Here is an 18,070-nt window from a genome sequence, read left to right as displayed (position 1 = left end):
ATATTGTATACACCAGAGGTAAATCTCACACACAACTATTTTTCAAATAAATCACAATAGCTATATAGAATTAGTTCAAGTATTATATTGCTAATAGCAATATAGTTCTTGCTAATAAATAGAATTAGCATATTATAAATTACATTTAAAAGGCAACGCACAAATATATGTACGTATTACGATATATAATTTTATATTATAAGAAACTTTTTAACATATTTAATTCACAATTAGACAAATGTTTCTTCGCGAATTATTCTCTAAAAAATAATAATAAATATATTTTACGAGCTATGCGAAAGTTTTAGCTTTCTAGAATGCTTTATTTCAAATTGCTACGATATCTTTAAACGGAGATATCGATTGTATCGATTTGCGATCATGTCGTGACGCGGCGCAGCTAACGCGTGTTCAATCCGTCCTGTCCAACAATGTTCGCCTCGATATGATCCCTGATTTTGTTCAGATCTCGGATAGTTTCATCGTTAATATGCGAGAAATTAACCCGTTCCGTAGGCGCTGCGATTTATAAAAAATTACCGATCAACGCATGTCCAAATTATAATATGTATCCCCTACAATTGGTAGTATGCTTACCTATCATCGTTCTTCTTGATAATTTTGCTACTTATTAACAGTTATTAAGGATGACACATAACAAACCAACAATACAGAAAGACAGCTCATTCTAAACTCTACTTGATCGGAGAGCGTGCGTGTTTATATATGATCTAATATCTATGTTTTACTCGTTAATGTCCTATTTGTCCTATTATTATTTCTTGTTCGCTAATATATCCAAAATATCAAAATACGACTCGCTAAGTAACTCAGTATCTTTGTTTAAATTTAGTCCATTTTTTTGTTCCTTGATATGTAGCATCTCAGAAATGAGTCTTTTATAATAATTATTTTCGTTGTCCATGATCTTAACATTGTCCCAATTAAAAGTATGATGTTCATTTATTATGTGTTCAGAAATTACTGAATGTTTCGTTGAGTCCAACCTAATATTATTTTTATGTTCTTTTATTCGCGTCTGCAATTGCCTCTTTGTTTGGCCTACATAAGATGCATTACAATTATTGCAACTGATCTTATAAACCACATTCGAATTGCATGGATGTTTAGTTTTATCTTTCTGCGCTTTAATAATATTGTCCAGTTTGTTGAGACATCTATACCCTACCATACAATTTTTATTTTTTACCGAGGAAACAATCATTTCTGAGATCCCATCTATATACGGAATGACAAAGAATTTTTTATTGACCGAGTCATTTCTTATACTTTTTGTTCTTTCTATGTTGGCCTGTCTCTCTATAATGCTCCCCTTAGATATGATGTGTTCTATCCGATGATTAATTTTGTTAAAAATCAGATCAAGAGGGTAACCATTGCTTCTGAGTATATTAATAATTAACTCCAAATTTTTATTAAAAAATAGTGGATGTGATAGCAATAGACATCTGTCTACAAGGTTATATATTATTCCTATTTTGTGGCATAGTGGGTGGTTTGAATAAAATGATAACGTCCTTCCTGAGAAGGTTTCTTTTTGATACCAGTCTATATATATTTTGTTATTAATAATTTTAAGTGATAAATCTAAGAAATTCAAGCTATGGTTAACCTCTTGTTCGACCGTGAATTTAAGTCTTTCATGATAGTTGTTAAAATTATTCACAATCTGAGTCATATTAGTCATAGAGGTGGCCACTATTATGTCATCCACATAACGAAAATAAAACAAACATTCCAAATTCAAACGCTTTGAGAACTGTATCCTCAAGATCTTGCATAACCAGGTCTGCAATAATTGGTGATAACGGTGACCCCATAGGGGTCCCAAACGTCTGTTTATAAATTATGTCATCAAATGTAAAATATGTAGAAGTCAATATGAATTTATACCCCCCAAAAATTCGTTTTTCGGTATTTGAAAGCGATACATGAATTCATCAAGGACATAGAGAGTAATAGCAAACGAAATAATATTAATAATCTCACAACAATCAGAAATATCGCGGTTCCAAAATTTGGCACAACTTCTGAACACGAAGGATAAAAATGACGTAAGTCAACAAAAATTACTTGGTGCACACAGAGATTTAATAAAATTTTGTAAAGACAATCCGAATGTTCTATTCACACGCGCGGACAAGGGTAATGCTAAGGTGGCAATGGAAAGATCTCATTATATTAACAAAATGGAAAACGTTTTAAAAGATTGTCAACACTTACACTATTGTTAAAAAAAATCCGTGCAAAAAATAGAGAACGATTTGAATGATTTGTTGAAGGAGATGGCTTAAGGAGATATATTTCAAAAAAGAATATTATAAATTACGTTTGTAGTGATTCTCTCCTTCCAAAAGCGTTATGGATTACCGAAAATCCATAAGGAAAACTATCCAGTTAGAATCATAGTTCATGTGATACACTTACTCGCGCTCGTTTTTACAAAACTTAGATAGTTACCCAAGCGAAGTCAATTATAAAGTTTGATTTGTACGCATAGTTGAAAAGATGATGGAGATAGGAGTTTCCTGGTGGGTTTTGTTGAACGTCCTGGACTTGCGATACGGTATAACGATGGATCACTGGATAATACAAATACCGAAAGATTTGGGGTATAAATTATGACTTCTAATTTACATGAGACATATTAACAGAGTTGGCCTATGGTCCGTATACCATATGGCCTGGTTCAAGTCTGAGACATCTCAAAGGTTGATGGAAGTTGTTATTCGTTGAACATATATGGACCTCAGACTAATGCCATGTATAATTACAATCAGAAGATAATTCGGTCGACAGAGTAACCAAGCTGAATCTGATTATCACTAAATTAACAAATTATAGACTGGTCAAGAACCTTCAAAGGACGTATCATTTCACACCACATGCAAAAGATAATATTACCTAGAAGAGTTTTCATCACATCAATTTTTTATAAATTGGAGTTATTATAATATCGAGATGTTACCTGTTGATTTAAAATTATTCGAAAAATATTTAAGGGGAATTAGAAAAGGCAAAGAAGAAAAAAAGATAGAGACCGCATAAAAATTCTTTGTTCGTTATAGATGGATAAATGTTCTCGTAAAATAAAATGTAGGTGGTATAGATCTCAACAACTGGACAATATTTAAAGCGAGAAGATAACAAACACGCATTCATGTGTTTATAAGACAGTTCAATTGTAATGCCTAGTAGGCCAACAGAGGCATGAACGCGAATAAGACATAAATAATATTGGTTGGATCAACGAAACTTCAGTAATTGAACACTATAGAAATCATACTTAGGCATGTAGATCGACAACGAAAAATTTTATAAACTCTTTCTGAGATCAATTAGAAAAAAAGACTAAATAAGATATGGTTACTTAGGGTCGTATTTGATTTTTATATTACGAAAAGAAAATATGGACAAATGACATACGAGAAAACAGATATAGATCAAAAAACACGCACGTCTCGATAGTAGATTAGATGAGCTGTCTTCTGATTGTGTTTGTTAGTCACTAATATGTTAAAGTACAATATCAGAGACGGATATACATCTCCATGTAGGGGACTATTTATTGACTGCGTTGTCAGTATTTTTATAATCGCAGCAGTTACTTACGTGAACGGGTAACGTTTCGCACTTTACGTGATCTTCCGCAGATTGACAAAATCAGCGATATATCAGCGATTCAGTTGTTTTACGAACGAGATTCGCAAACACAATTAGACTCACAACCTGATTCTGATTACTAGTAAAAATTTCGAATCAGTCTGAATGTTAGTACATGTATAATCTTCACTTGAATTTATGATGTCCGTGACGAGAGATAATAAAAAGTTTTAAATTATATTTTAAGCAACGATAAATAATTGAAAAACTATATTGTATACACCAGAGGTAAATCTCACACACAACTATTTTTCAAATAAATCACAACAGCTATATAGAATTAGTTCAAGTATTATATTGCTAATAGCAATATAGTTCTTGCTAATAAATAGAATTAGAATATTATAAATTACATTTAAAAGGCAACGCACAAATATATGTACGTATTACGATATATAATTTTATATTATAAGAAACTTTTTAACATATTTAATTCACAATTAGACAAATGTTTCTTCGCGAATTATTCTCTAAAAAATAATAATAAATATATTTTACGAGCTATGCGAAAGTTTTAGCTTTCTAGAATGCTTTATTTCAAATTGCTACGATATCTTTAAACGGAGATATCGATTGTATCGATTTGCGATCATGTCGTGACGCGGCGCAGCTACGCAGATGCATCGCCACTATGACAGGCGATCAGCTGATCAGCTACAGATACGTATCTTGACCTACCCTTACTTACGCGCGCAAATATCGATTGTATCGATTCATGATCATGTCGCGATGCGGCGCTACTAACAAAAGCGCCACTTTGACAGATGATCAGCTGATTATAGCGTGCGTTTTCTACCATATTCGCTTACTAGTTACGCATTTCGTTTAATGATTGCATTACTAAAGTTCTAAAATCTAAAACGTTATAACTTGGCAAAAAATTGTTGACTAATTAAACTAGACACATTTTTTATTGTTTATTGCGCATATTTATTAAAGATTATATTACTATGATGCATATATATACGGATGTATCATATTTTTGTCATTTTAATTAAAATTTTGAGAAGACAAAGTTTATAAAACAAAACTGCAAATTATATACAAGAAAATATTTCATATATAAAATAATATAAAATAATTATTCAAATATTTATTTTATTAAATTCTTTAATTATACTAATAATATTATAAAATGACAATATTATGTCATAATAAAATAATTATATATATATATATATATATATATTACATATCATGTTATATTTTTTATATTATAATAAAATACAGTTTAATAATATATGCTGTATGTATATTATAATAAAAATTACTATTTTTATGTATAATATAAAAATGAAAGAAAAATAATTTTTTGTTATAGAGAAAATTTATTATAAAATATAAATAAAAGCTTTTTGTATATATATATTTTGCGTATAAGCTTCTTCGAAAATTTCAACTAAGTTAAAATTATTGCGTCAATGAAAGCATGAGGTGTCGAGATTACGAAATATCGTCGCGACTTTTGAGAATCCATAATGCTGAAACTGCAATTTTGGTTGTACATTTAATATTATAAGCTTTGATTACGTACTTAGACTTCGTTAGCGAACACGTTGCACGCGTGTTGCATACGATTACGGCGGAAAAGGGTGAAATTTGGCGAAGTTGCTGCGAAAAAGCTTTTCGCGGTTCCTCCATCGCGCGATTTACAAACTAGTATATAAGCTATCGTAGTCACAAAGGAAATCGCAAACGAAAAAGCTCCTGTACGCAAACGAGCAAACATTGTCTGAGAAATTCTCTGTCATTGCGGAAGACAACACGGAGAAAATTACTTCGCTGGTTGCGTTGTTGGAAAAGTAATTAACGCATTCATCGAGAAAGAGAGTGGAAGAAAGGGAAGGAGAGAGTGAAAGAGAGAGAGAAAATCGAGCATGCGGGTATCCTACCGGGAAGTTTGCTAATTTCACGTACTTTGCAGTGCGTAATCAAACGGAACCGGTATCGATCGCGGTGTATCCCTATGCGCTTCGAATCCCTAGAGGCAATGCGCAAAATGCTAAATAATTTATCACGAAGGTACGATCATTTTGCGAGACAGCGGAATCCCCGACTGCGGACTGGTCCCTACCGATGACTCGATAACATTCGGGCAAATGAATGTTCTACGGCTACGGGAACGAACCGGAACAAGAATCTAGAGCCGGAGGCGATGAGAGATGTGAAGCTACCAGGAACTATAGAATATTGCGAGCCAGAATTACGTCGGCAACGAGATTTCAATGCGACCAGCTAAGTGAAATAGCTAAGTTAATTACTGCGCCGTTCTCTAATCGAGTTCTTCTTTACACTATTAATTATAGTATAGGATGAAAGATAATATAGGAATAAAGTACGCGTCCCAGGAGACGATAATATTATATTGCCATATCTGTATAATATCACTCTAGAATTATGCGAATCGTTCATTTTTAAAGTAGTATAAGAATGATGCTTAAACATAATGGAAATTCCAATAATTTGCAAATATAACTCAATTTTTGCAAACTTTGTGACGTTGAGTTTAAACCACTTTTTGAAATAAGCGGCTTATATATTTTTATATCCATATATTCTCTTAAATGTGCTATTACTTATTAATAACACATTAATAATCACACATATCAGTATATATACATATGCATAATATTAATAATATATATTAATAATCACATGTTAATAATCACGCTTTTTCAATTTTAAATGTAGTAAAAATGCAGAATTAATATTTGCTCCTAATTTTATATTTTATATTATTAAATTATTTTATTAGTGATACAATTTTGTTAGAAAAATAAAAAATATTACAAAATTTAAAGATATTACAATAATCTTAATATTCTCATAATTTCAAATAAGCTATAAATTTTCTTGCAAATTAAGTTATATATATAAAAACAGCCTTGTGTACGTGTTTTATTCTCTATACATATATAATTTCAGATTCATTAATCATCATCAAACATTTAAGAAAGCACACGATTATTACGTTGCGAGAATAATAACTGGATGATTGGAAATAAATAGGTGATTAATCATGATGCAGCCATGATAAATTTACTCACTGGACAGTACCGCGAGTTCCCGCGCGAGCAGCAACTTTCCATCGCGACTGTACTGCACAACTTCAATTCGAGGGCTCTCACTCGTGAATACGAATGTCGGAAAAACGCAGCGAATTTCGATCGCGCATGACGATTAATCTGCTATACAACGATCACCCGGCAGCTTCCGCGACACTCCCGACACATTTTTGCACACGCGATGTACTTTTACCGGATAAAAAATGCGAAAAACACGGAGCGGCTTCACACCACGTCCATCCGATCCGACCGGCGCGAAACTAATATGGCGTCTTGTAAGCGCGCACGCTATTGGTCCGATTTGAATACTTCATATATTTAACCCGCGATTTTCGAAATAAAGAAACAACGCTACAATTTTATATGATAATATAAAAAATATATAATGGAATGTTTAGATGATAAAGATATGAATCTTTTCTAATACAACCTTTTTCAGATGTCGTAAAATAGCTAGAGAATAGATTGAAAGAAATAAATATAAATATATAATTTATGACTTCTATACAAGTTTTTATGTAAAAATGTTCATACTTCTATTTAATATTTTTGAGAAAAAGTTTATAAATATAGGTTATATATATATATATATATATATATATATATTCTTTTTATAATATTGATCATTAATATAAATATGTGTATATTAAAATCTTTCTTAATCTTTTCTTGATATTTTTAAATTTATTATTTATAATATTTAATATTTTCTTGTTATATTTAATTTAAACTAATTTAGAAATAAATTTGTTACATATATAAACGTATATGATTAATAAGATAATATATATTATATTTAATATTCTTTTCATGTAAAACAGCAATTTTTCACACAAATAAACAGATAATTTAGAGACAAATCTACTGCACACATATGATAAAGAAAGGAAATGATGAATGAGAAGTATAATGATGATTAACACGAACAAACACAGCGACTTTTGATGCGGAAAAAATAGACTAGCAAACAAAATAGTATAAGAAGCGAAAAGACAGGAGTGACACGCAACAGGAGTGTGAGCGTAAAATGGACCGGGAATCAGAGAGGCGGGGAGAGAGAAAATGGTTGGTGCGTTTGAGAGTTAAATGGACCGTAGACAAAATAAACAAGGACGAAAGAAATTTCCAGCCATCGCACACGTGAAGCCACGCGAATGCCGCGGAAAAACGAGAGACGGAATTTCGAATAATACTTTTTGTCCTGCCTTGCGCCATCGACCTCTCCCTTTCTCTCTCTCCTCCTTCGCTCTATTCCGCATCGCGAGAGAATACTTCCGAAGAATTTTCCGCAACGCGGTCTCGCTGGTACCCTGAAGGAAATCTCTTAACGCGATCAAAGTTTTCCTCGAGAAAATCCTTCGAGAAGTCTCATCCCGAGTTCAAAGGTAAACCTTTTATCTGAGACCTCCAATATGGAACCCTCTCGCCTCCGTTACGACATTTTATTCCGTCTTCTTTCTTCACGTCGAGCCGAGGTATTCACCGTTTCTCCGTTTACGTCTGTATCATTATTATTTCCGCTCGATGCATGTGAATTTAAGTGCTTCCGAATGATATCGCGTTTTGAAGCTGATAATATCAGTTTTTTTAAGTAAGGTGGATTTTTCCGGGAACACATAATGAGAAGAGAAGAAACCAAAGATTAAAATCAATTCAGATTTCGCTGAAAAATAAAATAAGTTTAATATTTATTCGAAACAATACATTAAATTAATTTCAGATATATTTTTGATTTAAATTCCTGTAAAAAATTGATTGATTTCTTTCGAACTAGAAAAGTAGAATCAATGTTCGATAAACAGAAAATTGAATCATGTAGACATGAAATAAAACAATAACTATTCTAAAATTATAAATCAGGAAAATGAATAAAAAAAGATGATAAATAAGCAGAGACTGAATGTTTAGAAGAATGTATAAATAGTGATGAAAAGTTATCTCTATCGAAATTAAATAAAGATCTCTGCTCCATTCTTCTTATCGTTTAAAAAGTATAAGTTGACTACGTACAAAATTTGTATATATTTCCAATATTTCCAATATTGTGAGATACAAAAATGTGATCTTACATAAGGCTCAAAGTGCTGTAAATATATAATAATTATAATCTTATAAATCTAAAAATTGTAGAAAAAGGTTTTTTCGTTTATAATATATAATATCACACAAACTATCTATTTTATAAGTTAACATCTTATGAACCGAGTGTGTCATATGTAATTTTATAATCAATACAATCGAAAAATTCTAAAGAAAAATATTCCTAATTCAGATTTTATATAATCTAGTCTAGTTGAAAGCTACTTTTATTCTCATAAAAATACTCGGCACTCGGTTTCATAAAATATAAAGATAATCGCGCATAATGTCAAGGTTTACATTTATGAATGAATATGCGTGATATAATACATATATATTGACAAATAAAATAGAATGAAATTGTTTTACAAAATGCATAGCAATAACTTAAATAAATCTTTTAATTAATTAATTTTTCGAATATTTACTCGATAAACATATTAAGTTCTCACATTTATAAATTTAATTGTAATTACTTCTTACAACATTAAAATTATACATTTTGATGTATTAAATAATAAATAACTGCACAAACCGATAAGTAATCTATGCAGATATGCGACAAAACAATATTATGTAGTATATACACATTTATCGATCATTAAAAAAAATACAATTTATCCAAATATTGATACTCGATATTTAAATTCATTTAGAGTGATAGTCACAGCGTATCGTAATATTTAAATACTCATAAGAATATATAAAACTGTATATAAATAAATTACGCTAAATCCTTGTTTTATAAACATTTAATTTCTAAGTCTTTCATATTAACATATTTGTAAATTTCTAAACAATTTTTTACTGCTATCCTTTTTTACAACAAAAAATATTAATTTATTCAATAATTCAGAAATATATTTATGTGTGATATAATCTTCTAGCTGTTACATTTATTTAAAAAATAATTTTAAATAATTTTAACTTTGTTATAAAGAAAGGATTCAACGAATATTTCTCACAATATGATAAGTAGAATCAGCCGTATATAAATTGACAATCTCATACATGATAAATAGTTGAATACAGTTGTCTTTGGTAATTTATGGCAGTGTTTCATTACCAACGCGGCGAGGTTGCCGGTATAGTTTGCTGATTATTATTAATTAAAGATGGTCCGCTACAGTGAATATAAAAAAGATTTAACACAAAATTGAAAAAAGAAGGTATATTTATTTCTCTAATAAAGATCTCTTACCTCCAAGCGATGAGAGGTGCCAATCGTTCAGTCAATCTTTGGTAATTTCTCTCGAGTTCTCGCTGATAATCCCGCTGATCAGGACCAATTAGATTCTTATTACGTCGTAAAGCATCCAGACACTTTTTCTGGAAATCTTTGAAGCACAGACGAAGCTTGTGTTGCAATCTGCTCGGCTGCGCGTTCTGTTCGCGTAAACCAGATAAAAATACGACCGCTACCTCGGCAGGTCCTTGATTGACAGTCGTGCCAATGCAACCTTGAAGAACCATCTGCAACATTTTTGCGTCGGGTGGTTCCTGAGCAGTTGCTGCAGCCACCTAAAAATATACATTATATTACATATAATAGAGTTAAAATATATTACAAAATAATATGAATGATTAAGATAAGTACTTCAGCAGTTTTTTTCTGTATATCTTCGATTGCTACTTCAATAGGACTCAGAACTATCTGCTTCCGAGCTACGACTCGAATTCTAGTTTTCAGATATGGGAAATGTGTTGCCACCGTTAATATTGTTTTTCGTTTGCATTGTTCGCGCAGCTCACCATGCGCCTTGCCACCAGGAGTGAAGGGTGTCGCATAAACGAATCGTTCTAAAAATAACATCGTGAATAATAAAAAATTATTTGCAATAATAAAAGAGCTTATCTAAATTGTCACTTACTTATATTAAAATTCCGATGGAAAACTGTAGGTCTATGTCTGAGTTCGTGCGCCTCAAAATACGGTTCCACATAAGTGATCTGCACGTAAGCCTTATCCGATTCCAATTTGCTAGGGTCCACAGGATTCGAATCCTTTATTATCACTATATTGTCCGCTCCAAATCTCTCAGCGTAAAAGTTCTCGAGTCGTGAAAATATTTCTGGGAGTTTTGTCAAGGTCGGTTCTTTGTAGACAAATTCTTCGCCGGCAAGATCACCGAATCTGACACCGTAAAAACCAACTCTGAAATACGTCCCAAAGACGCGTTTGCCGGCCAACTGTTCCACCCGCGTATACGCCTCGTGAAGTTTGCTACACAATTAAAAAAAAACATTTTAATTAATATTTTAAAAAATATTAAATTATTAATTAAAATATTAATAAATTATTAATTAAATATTTAAGTACTTTAAATCTAAAAGAATATCTTTTTTCATAAATTATGAAATAATGAAATTTGAATCTTACCCGTGAATGTTAGCTAACTTCTTATAGTCGTGTGCAGCTTCGGCTATAGGAAGCAACACTCTGTAGACATCAGGTATAGCTTCGTACATTCCAGCTGCGTGAAAAGAACTAGCCGCGTGTTCCAATAATCCTGCCAATCCGCTTTCTGAAAAGTCAGGACCTAAACAAAGTCCTTCTTCTCTTCTAGCCAACACATCATCGCCTACGGCGCTTTCCTCCAAGGCGTTTGGTGTCACAGCATTCAAAGCGACGGCTCCTACAGGCCGACCGCCGCCACCAGGTTCTAATAGATGAAGATATTCCGCTACCAGAGCAGCACTATGTACCAAACACATCGCTGCTTCCGTGTGATTCTTTCTTTCCATGTGCTGTTGCGCCATGTTTGCGAGCCAAGTCAGTCGAAGATCGGGTGATCCTTGATAGCCTTTGGCGATTCTAGACAAAATATAAATGTACAATTTAATAAACTATATATATATATATATCTCTCAGTTTATTATATTTTTGAACAGAAGTCAGATTATTATCGTCTTACCTATACATTAAATCTAACAGCATTTCGGGATCCTCTTGGAACTCCTTCATTTTAACAGTATCGGAAAGAATCATATGAAGATTGAATAGTAGATCCTTGACTTGTTCGGGGAAGCTCGTATCTGCAAGCTCCGTATCCCTTTCAGCATACACCAGCACTGTTTTCAATGCTCTACGTAATGCTCCTTCGCTAGGAGCTCTTCCTCTTCCAACGAGAGCGGATAAAGACGTTGTGACTTGCATCTTGACCCGTGCAAAATTCTAGAAAATTAAAAGACTTAAAATATAACGCTTTGTAATTTTTAATACCGAGATCACTATGATAGCTTACATTCCCAATTTCGAAATTTTGTCGCATCAGCAAGTATAGACTGGCAGCTGCGTGACTTCTGACGGCGCTTAACGGCGAGCTGCATCGAGTGAGCAATGTTAAGCATAAATCTCCGCAGCGTTCGCTTTCCTCGTCGAACAATGCGCTATGATACTTGAAAACTAGAGCTCGCTGTGTATTAAACATGTGCTGAAGTACTGATGTACTTTGATTTCTAGCCAACGCTCTCAACAGCACTTTTAACACCGCTCCAACAACTGCTCCTAGTTAATTTTAAGTCACAATTTAATTAACTTATATTTAAATATATAGATTAAAAATATATATAACATTATTAAATATAAATACCTCCACCACCGTCAGCTTGAACTACAGATTCTAAAGTGTCTAATACAACAAGAGAAGCTTCAGCCGCTAAAGCCCCTTCTATGTGAGCATCTTGTTCTACAGCTCTACCTTCCGGCTGTTCGCATGATCTTGAAGAATCATCATATGCGTAATTTTATAATTTTAATTATTACAGTTGAACTAACAACTAATTATTTACCTGTAAGGCATTTGGTCCTTGCGCCATCTCAACTTGTCGCCAGTTATTCTTTCCTTCCTTCGCAACATCATCTCACTCCTGGCACTTCCCTGACCGAGGATCACGTCTTCCAACCGCGATCTAATGTCGCTAGTGACCGCAGCTTGAGGTGGCAATCTTTTCAGCGCTTTTTTGCCTTTGTATTCAAAAGCGGCGGTAGCAATATTCAATACTTGCAATAAACTCAAGATACGTCTTGCACTAAGTTCGGAGCACCATTGCGCTAGCGCGGTTCGCTCCAATCCTTTGAGTACCCATAAGACACACATTAATAGATGTCGAGTAGCCTCCGAGCTCAAGGACACGCGACATTGATTTCCCGCAGTGTCTGCCGATGCTCCACCGGCAATGGCCAAAGCTACCGACTGCGTGATGGATCCGGATTCATCCGGATAAACACTTTTATCTTTGGAATCCCAGTGATAAAGTTGGGGTAGAGCGTCCATTAAAATATTGAGTAAAGGCAGATAAAGTGCAGCGACTCTGGCTTTCGCTGCAGGATCAGAATATCGCGAATCAGCGTCGTGACAACTCATAAGATGCCGTATGCTCCCAATAGCTTTATTCTGCAGCATTGGATTTGGAATTTCCAGGGTATTCGCGAAATCAGACAGAATAATGCCGACCAAAAAGTGTTGCTGTCTGAATTCTTGACTGAGTTCCGAAAATCTAACTCTATCCCCGGGCACGAGGGTGGAAATCAGACTGCCTGAACTACCGGTCGATGGGCTTGGTGACGCCGGAGCGGAACCGGAAGTGTAGCCTGTGCCGAAAGGAAGATTCAATGCCACGTAGTGTTCGTGCGAGCATACGGTTCTCACGAGATCGAGTTTCAAAGCGTACAACGCCGCTGAATCGGAAATGTGCATCGATTGCTCCGACAATGAGCAACAAGCGGCGCGAATGAGTGACAGAACAAATCCCCTGTCCATCACGGACAATAAATCGGACAAAAAATTACCAAGGCTTGATATTAAATTAGATGCCACGCGTATTTCTTTGCCGCAACGTGATGTCACCTCGGATGTCAAAGCAGCGGCGAGCGTCGCAACATCGTCGCAAAACTGTGGCGAGAATCTCAGTTTTCGTGGAGCTTCCAAAGTACTCGTCTCGGACATTGTAACGACCATCGAGCGTACTATCAACTCTAGGAAAAACCAAGAATGAATTATCGCCAATTCGCGTGCCTGACCGGTAGACACGACCCAGTGTAAGGCGAGCTCCTCGTGCAAAAGTCTTCTGGTAGGATGACTGTTAATCGAAGGGGATTCCTGTCGCATCGACGCGGTTCTGTCCAATCCACGCGAATGGATCTCCATTTCCAAATCTTCCAAAGGCAGATCGGGATTACTCTGCGCTCGTGCGACACCTCCGCCATTAGACATACTTGGCAGAGAACATTGATACGCGATGTACGTAGCCAAAAGCGCATGTCTTCCATGTGCATCCAGTTGACCGTCCGGTAGATTAGTGATATTTCGCACGAGTAAACCTAGAGCCTCGAAAATTGTAGCGGCGACGTTCAACGGCTGAGAAGGCAAGGTTGGTGGTCGCACGAGAAGACACAACAATTGATCCAGTAATTGAGGAAGAGATCGCACCAAAGCAGAATGCGAGGCACGCGCTAATTCGAGCAGGGCCGATTTCAATTCCGATTCCATGCCCGCTTCGCCTATGCGAGGCGGAACTTGTCCGGTTTCCAAAAAACCACATAACGATAAAAATCTGTAACAAAATTATTATATTAAATATCTTTTAATTCACTTAAACAAAGCAAGATATATAATACATTATTATACCTATCGATATATTTATCTTGTGGATGAACGCTGGAAACAGGCTCCAATATGACAGTAAAAACTCCTCGATGAGCGTCCACCCATCGAGTACCTGGCAGAAGAACATCAGGTGCGATGTAGGAATAATTTGCAGGCGGCGGATCCAACATAGCAGGCAAGCTAAATTCGCCTGATTGAAGATGACCGTCTCTTAAAAGCGGTAGCCACTACAAATAATCAGTTTTTATATATTCAATATATTGATTATATTATTCACTTCATTAATTTTATTATTAATTACTGATTGAAATTTACCGTATAAGCAACTGCTGTTTCAACGTTCGGTTGTTCTGCTTTTTTTTGACAACTGATATGATAAAATGTGAACAATAAATGATGTTTAGCGCTTAAGTCCGCGGGCAATCTCATCTTGACTTCATCATAAAAGTTGGGGTTCTTATTGTGATATGATACAGAAGTAAAGTACTCATGTGTCATTTCGGGACACGATGATCTGCCGAAGATAGCTGTAAGTGCATCGGCTTCTTGTTCACCTCCCATAAGCTGAATTCTTACGGCGATATTACGAGCTGAACCAGTCCTTGAACTGAAATTCGCTTCCTACAAATGATAAAATATAATTCTAACATCGTACAATTAACAGAAAATATATTATCAACAATCTTATTCGATATATACCTTGGGATAAAGATATAGAAGATTACGATAAGTCAAATCTGGTGAAATAACTTCGCTTGGGAACTCGAGTATCTCTTTAACTGGTCGACTCTTCTCATCCGGGTACGGAACTAATCTTCTGAGATCAGGATCCAAACACCTAGGTAGCTCCTCCGGTCTAGGACTGAGATCCAATTTCAATATTCCTGGTAAGCACTTTAATCGTTTCAAATTAGAACCAGGTTTTCGCAATTCGACCAAAAGTTTATAGAGATCTTCGTCGCGGAGTCGTTCGCTTTCTTGTTTAAAGAAGCTTGAGACAGTCAACGTAATGGGCCTGTAAAGATATCAAGCTTTTATTCAGATTGTTCTGTATTCATATCCCTTCTCTTGCTGTAGAAATATTATACAAACCTAAAGCTGTCGAGACAGTTGGCAAAATCATCCGGAGACCAACTGCGTCTTTTGTCCGAACTCCGTCTTTCTAAGGAACCTCGCCTCGTTGGCGGTTCCACTTTCTTGCGCCACTGTTCCAAACTGCCTGACTTTCTGTCTAAGGAACCAGCACTGCCAGTGCTATCTGCATCGCCACCGCCTCCAATTACACCAGATAAATGAATCGCAGTCCACGCGAGAGGCATTCTGTAGCGACCTAAACGTTCGCACGCAGCGGCAGCAGCAGCTCTGACCTATAAAAAAAAAAAACAGCAATAATAGGAAATTGTTTGATTTCAATGCGTCAACTTTTATTCTTATTTTATTACCTTATCTTTATTTTTATCTTCGCGTAAATAAGGCTCAGCACACTCCGAAATATCACCCTGCAATACTTTCTCCAACCGTACGACAAGAAACAAATCGGGACTAGGTTTGTTAATACTCAGAACGCAGCTTCTAGCTAAAGTGCTCGCATCACTATAAGCGATGTGTCCTCCAAGCATTCTTTTTAATCCTTCGGAATTCATGTCGACATAAAAATTCTCCGACACCTAATGATTTATTTTTTAATTATTTATAATAATTTATATTAATATCAGATATTCGTAAAACTCTGTGACATTAAGTTATAAAAAATATATATACCTTTTTCTTTTCTCTAGCATCATACAATGCGAAGCTCGCAAATATTGGCTCTACTTCCAGTTCCAACTTTAATTGCAAACATTTTACGAGAATTTTGTGAGCGAAAGGCTCTGTAGGTTCGGGAGCAACACTAATTTCTTGCCACTCGTCGTCAGAAGATGTCGGAGGGGCATAAAGCGGAAATAAAGCTTCCTAAAACAATTATTTGATCAAAATAACGTTTACAAACTTGCTATGTTGCAATTATTTACCTGTCGATCCTCCAATCTCTTTTGTTCGTTCATCTGATCAATCGTCTCGAGACAGACACGATCTAATAAACTCGGCAAAAGCGGATCATGCTGCGAATGCCGCAAATCCAGACTTGCCCAAGATCCTCTTGGAGTGTCTCCGCAATTGGATAAATCGTCTTCCTCGTTTGGTGATCCACAGCCATTTGTATCTTCTTGATCTACCTAATTCAAATAAATTCCTTTCTCACTCTTAAATACTATTTATAAACATTTATAAATAAATTAAGTTTCACTTCCAGCATACCTCGAAATCTTGTTTAGGTGTATCCTGAAGCAATCTGTCTCTAGCAATTGGCGAGATTCTTCCTTTGTATTTACGATGTATTACCATCCAGTCTGAAGTAAAACTCTCAATACATCTCTTTACATAAGGTGACACAGTGTCTCTGAAAGTCAGATATTACAAACAAAATAAAAGCTAGATTTTAAATAATTAATTGTACTAATAACACTACGATTATTTTGCTTACAGTGATTCATGTGGAATTACTGGCTCTTCTGTTCGAATTTTCCTTTTTACAACTCTCAATTCAACATCTCCTGGTGGAAAATCTAATATTGGTTTTAAGGGATCACGGTCCAGTACAGATTGGTGTTGTGCTAAGAATTCCTCATAATCAAGTGGTTCTAGCACCTCACATAAGGACATCTGTATCGAAATAAAATATTTTTGTTAATAGATATTTACTTCAAAATGAGCAATATAATATTAAGATTTTTAAGAAAGCCTACACACCGTGGAAGAAAATCCTGATACACTGCTGCCACTTTTTGACAAATCACGTGAATAGGAAGTAGAAGTAGCAATCTGCCGTCTCACATCAGCAGCATGTTGTTTGTTTAATTTGTGAGCAAATGCACGCTGGACCGAAGACATTATAAATGTCCCGGTAAAATACTCTGAGGATGAAATTCTGTAACAACAGAGTTTTAATCAATATATACATATTTATCAACGAAGTTCTAGATATCATTTTTGAACTCTTAAATTTAATAACTACTAGTGTAATAACAATAATTTTATTACACATTTATTTTTCTCAGTACGTCAATTTTTTGGAGCAAAACAATGCATAATATTTTTAATCGTAATATTTTTGTATTATTTTTTGACATATGTAAATGTTACTTGAGTTGATTGTTTGATTCAAAAGTAATTAACTCAAATGTACAATAAATTATAATAATAATAAATGTAGAAATTAAAATAAGAATAATTAGAAAATAATGATTAATATTAATAGGGATTGTGAGAGTTGCAGAAAAAGTAGAAACTGTGCAATTGTGCTAAAAGGATGCACATCACAAAACATGACTATATTTAGAGAATATATTTACGTTAATTTGGATTCATCGAGGATGATTAAAAGTAATCGAGATTCAGCAAGAGAGAAGGAAGTACTATTCTTCTTTCCTTTTCTTCAAATCTTGACGTATTTGACGTATTTGACGTAAATTGACGTAAATCGTTGACTGAAGCTTTTGCTTCTGTCAGAATAGAAATCCTATACTAGCGACATTCAGTCTCTATCTTGAATTTGCATCTTACCATTGTGGTTGGTATATTATCATATGAGAC

General features: G+C 34.6%; 1 protein-coding gene and 2 long non-coding RNA genes across 4 annotated transcripts in view; 1 reads left to right on the top strand and 2 right to left on the bottom strand.

Annotated features, from left to right (window-relative positions):
- The window catches only part of LOC146721153 (uncharacterized), a 72,794-nt gene extending 65,801 nt beyond the window's left edge, over positions 1-6,993 (bottom strand). Inside the window, exon 1 of the long non-coding RNA XR_014925774.1 lies at positions 6,732-6,993. This is a non-coding gene — a long non-coding RNA (uncharacterized LOC146721153). The remainder of the gene's footprint in view (positions 1-6,731) is intronic.
- A 794-nt stretch (positions 6,994-7,787) lies between these two features.
- LOC146721152 (uncharacterized) lies at positions 7,788-11,563 on the top strand. Its single transcript, XR_014925767.1, has 2 exons — positions 7,788-8,134; positions 11,396-11,563. It is a non-coding gene; the product is annotated as an uncharacterized LOC146721152 (long non-coding RNA).
- Zir (dedicator of cytokinesis) lies at positions 8,753-17,988 on the bottom strand. Of its 2 annotated transcripts, none has more exons than XM_085487352.1 (20): positions 17,830-17,988; positions 17,228-17,405; positions 16,962-17,140; positions 16,736-16,877; positions 16,450-16,653; positions 16,199-16,390; positions 15,880-16,104; positions 15,530-15,804; positions 15,137-15,452; positions 14,753-15,058; positions 14,459-14,664; positions 12,621-14,384; positions 12,422-12,549; positions 12,074-12,336; positions 11,744-12,003; positions 11,209-11,643; positions 10,700-11,052; positions 10,426-10,628; positions 10,030-10,349; positions 8,753-9,951 (listed from the first exon to the last, which is right to left on the bottom strand). In XM_085487352.1, the coding sequence occupies exons 2-20, from the start codon at positions 17,366-17,368 to the stop codon at positions 9,891-9,893; spliced, it is 5,973 nt and encodes a 1,990-aa protein (XP_085343478.1). In that variant the 5' UTR covers positions 17,369-17,405; positions 17,830-17,988; the 3' UTR covers positions 8,753-9,890. The 2 variants fall into 2 exon arrangements, with proteins under 2 accessions (XP_085343478.1, XP_085343479.1); XM_085487353.1 differs by having other exon boundaries at positions 12,074-12,330.
- Between the last annotated feature and the right edge of the window lie 82 nt (positions 17,989-18,070).

Source organism: Nylanderia fulva, unplaced genomic scaffold (genome assembly GCF_048542155.1).
Source record: "Nylanderia fulva isolate GAGA-0341 unplaced genomic scaffold, ASM4854215v1 Scaffold54, whole genome shotgun sequence".
Lineage (NCBI taxonomy): Eukaryota > Metazoa > Arthropoda > Insecta > Hymenoptera > Formicidae > Nylanderia > Nylanderia fulva.
This window is presented reverse-complemented; position numbering and strand designations above follow the sequence as displayed.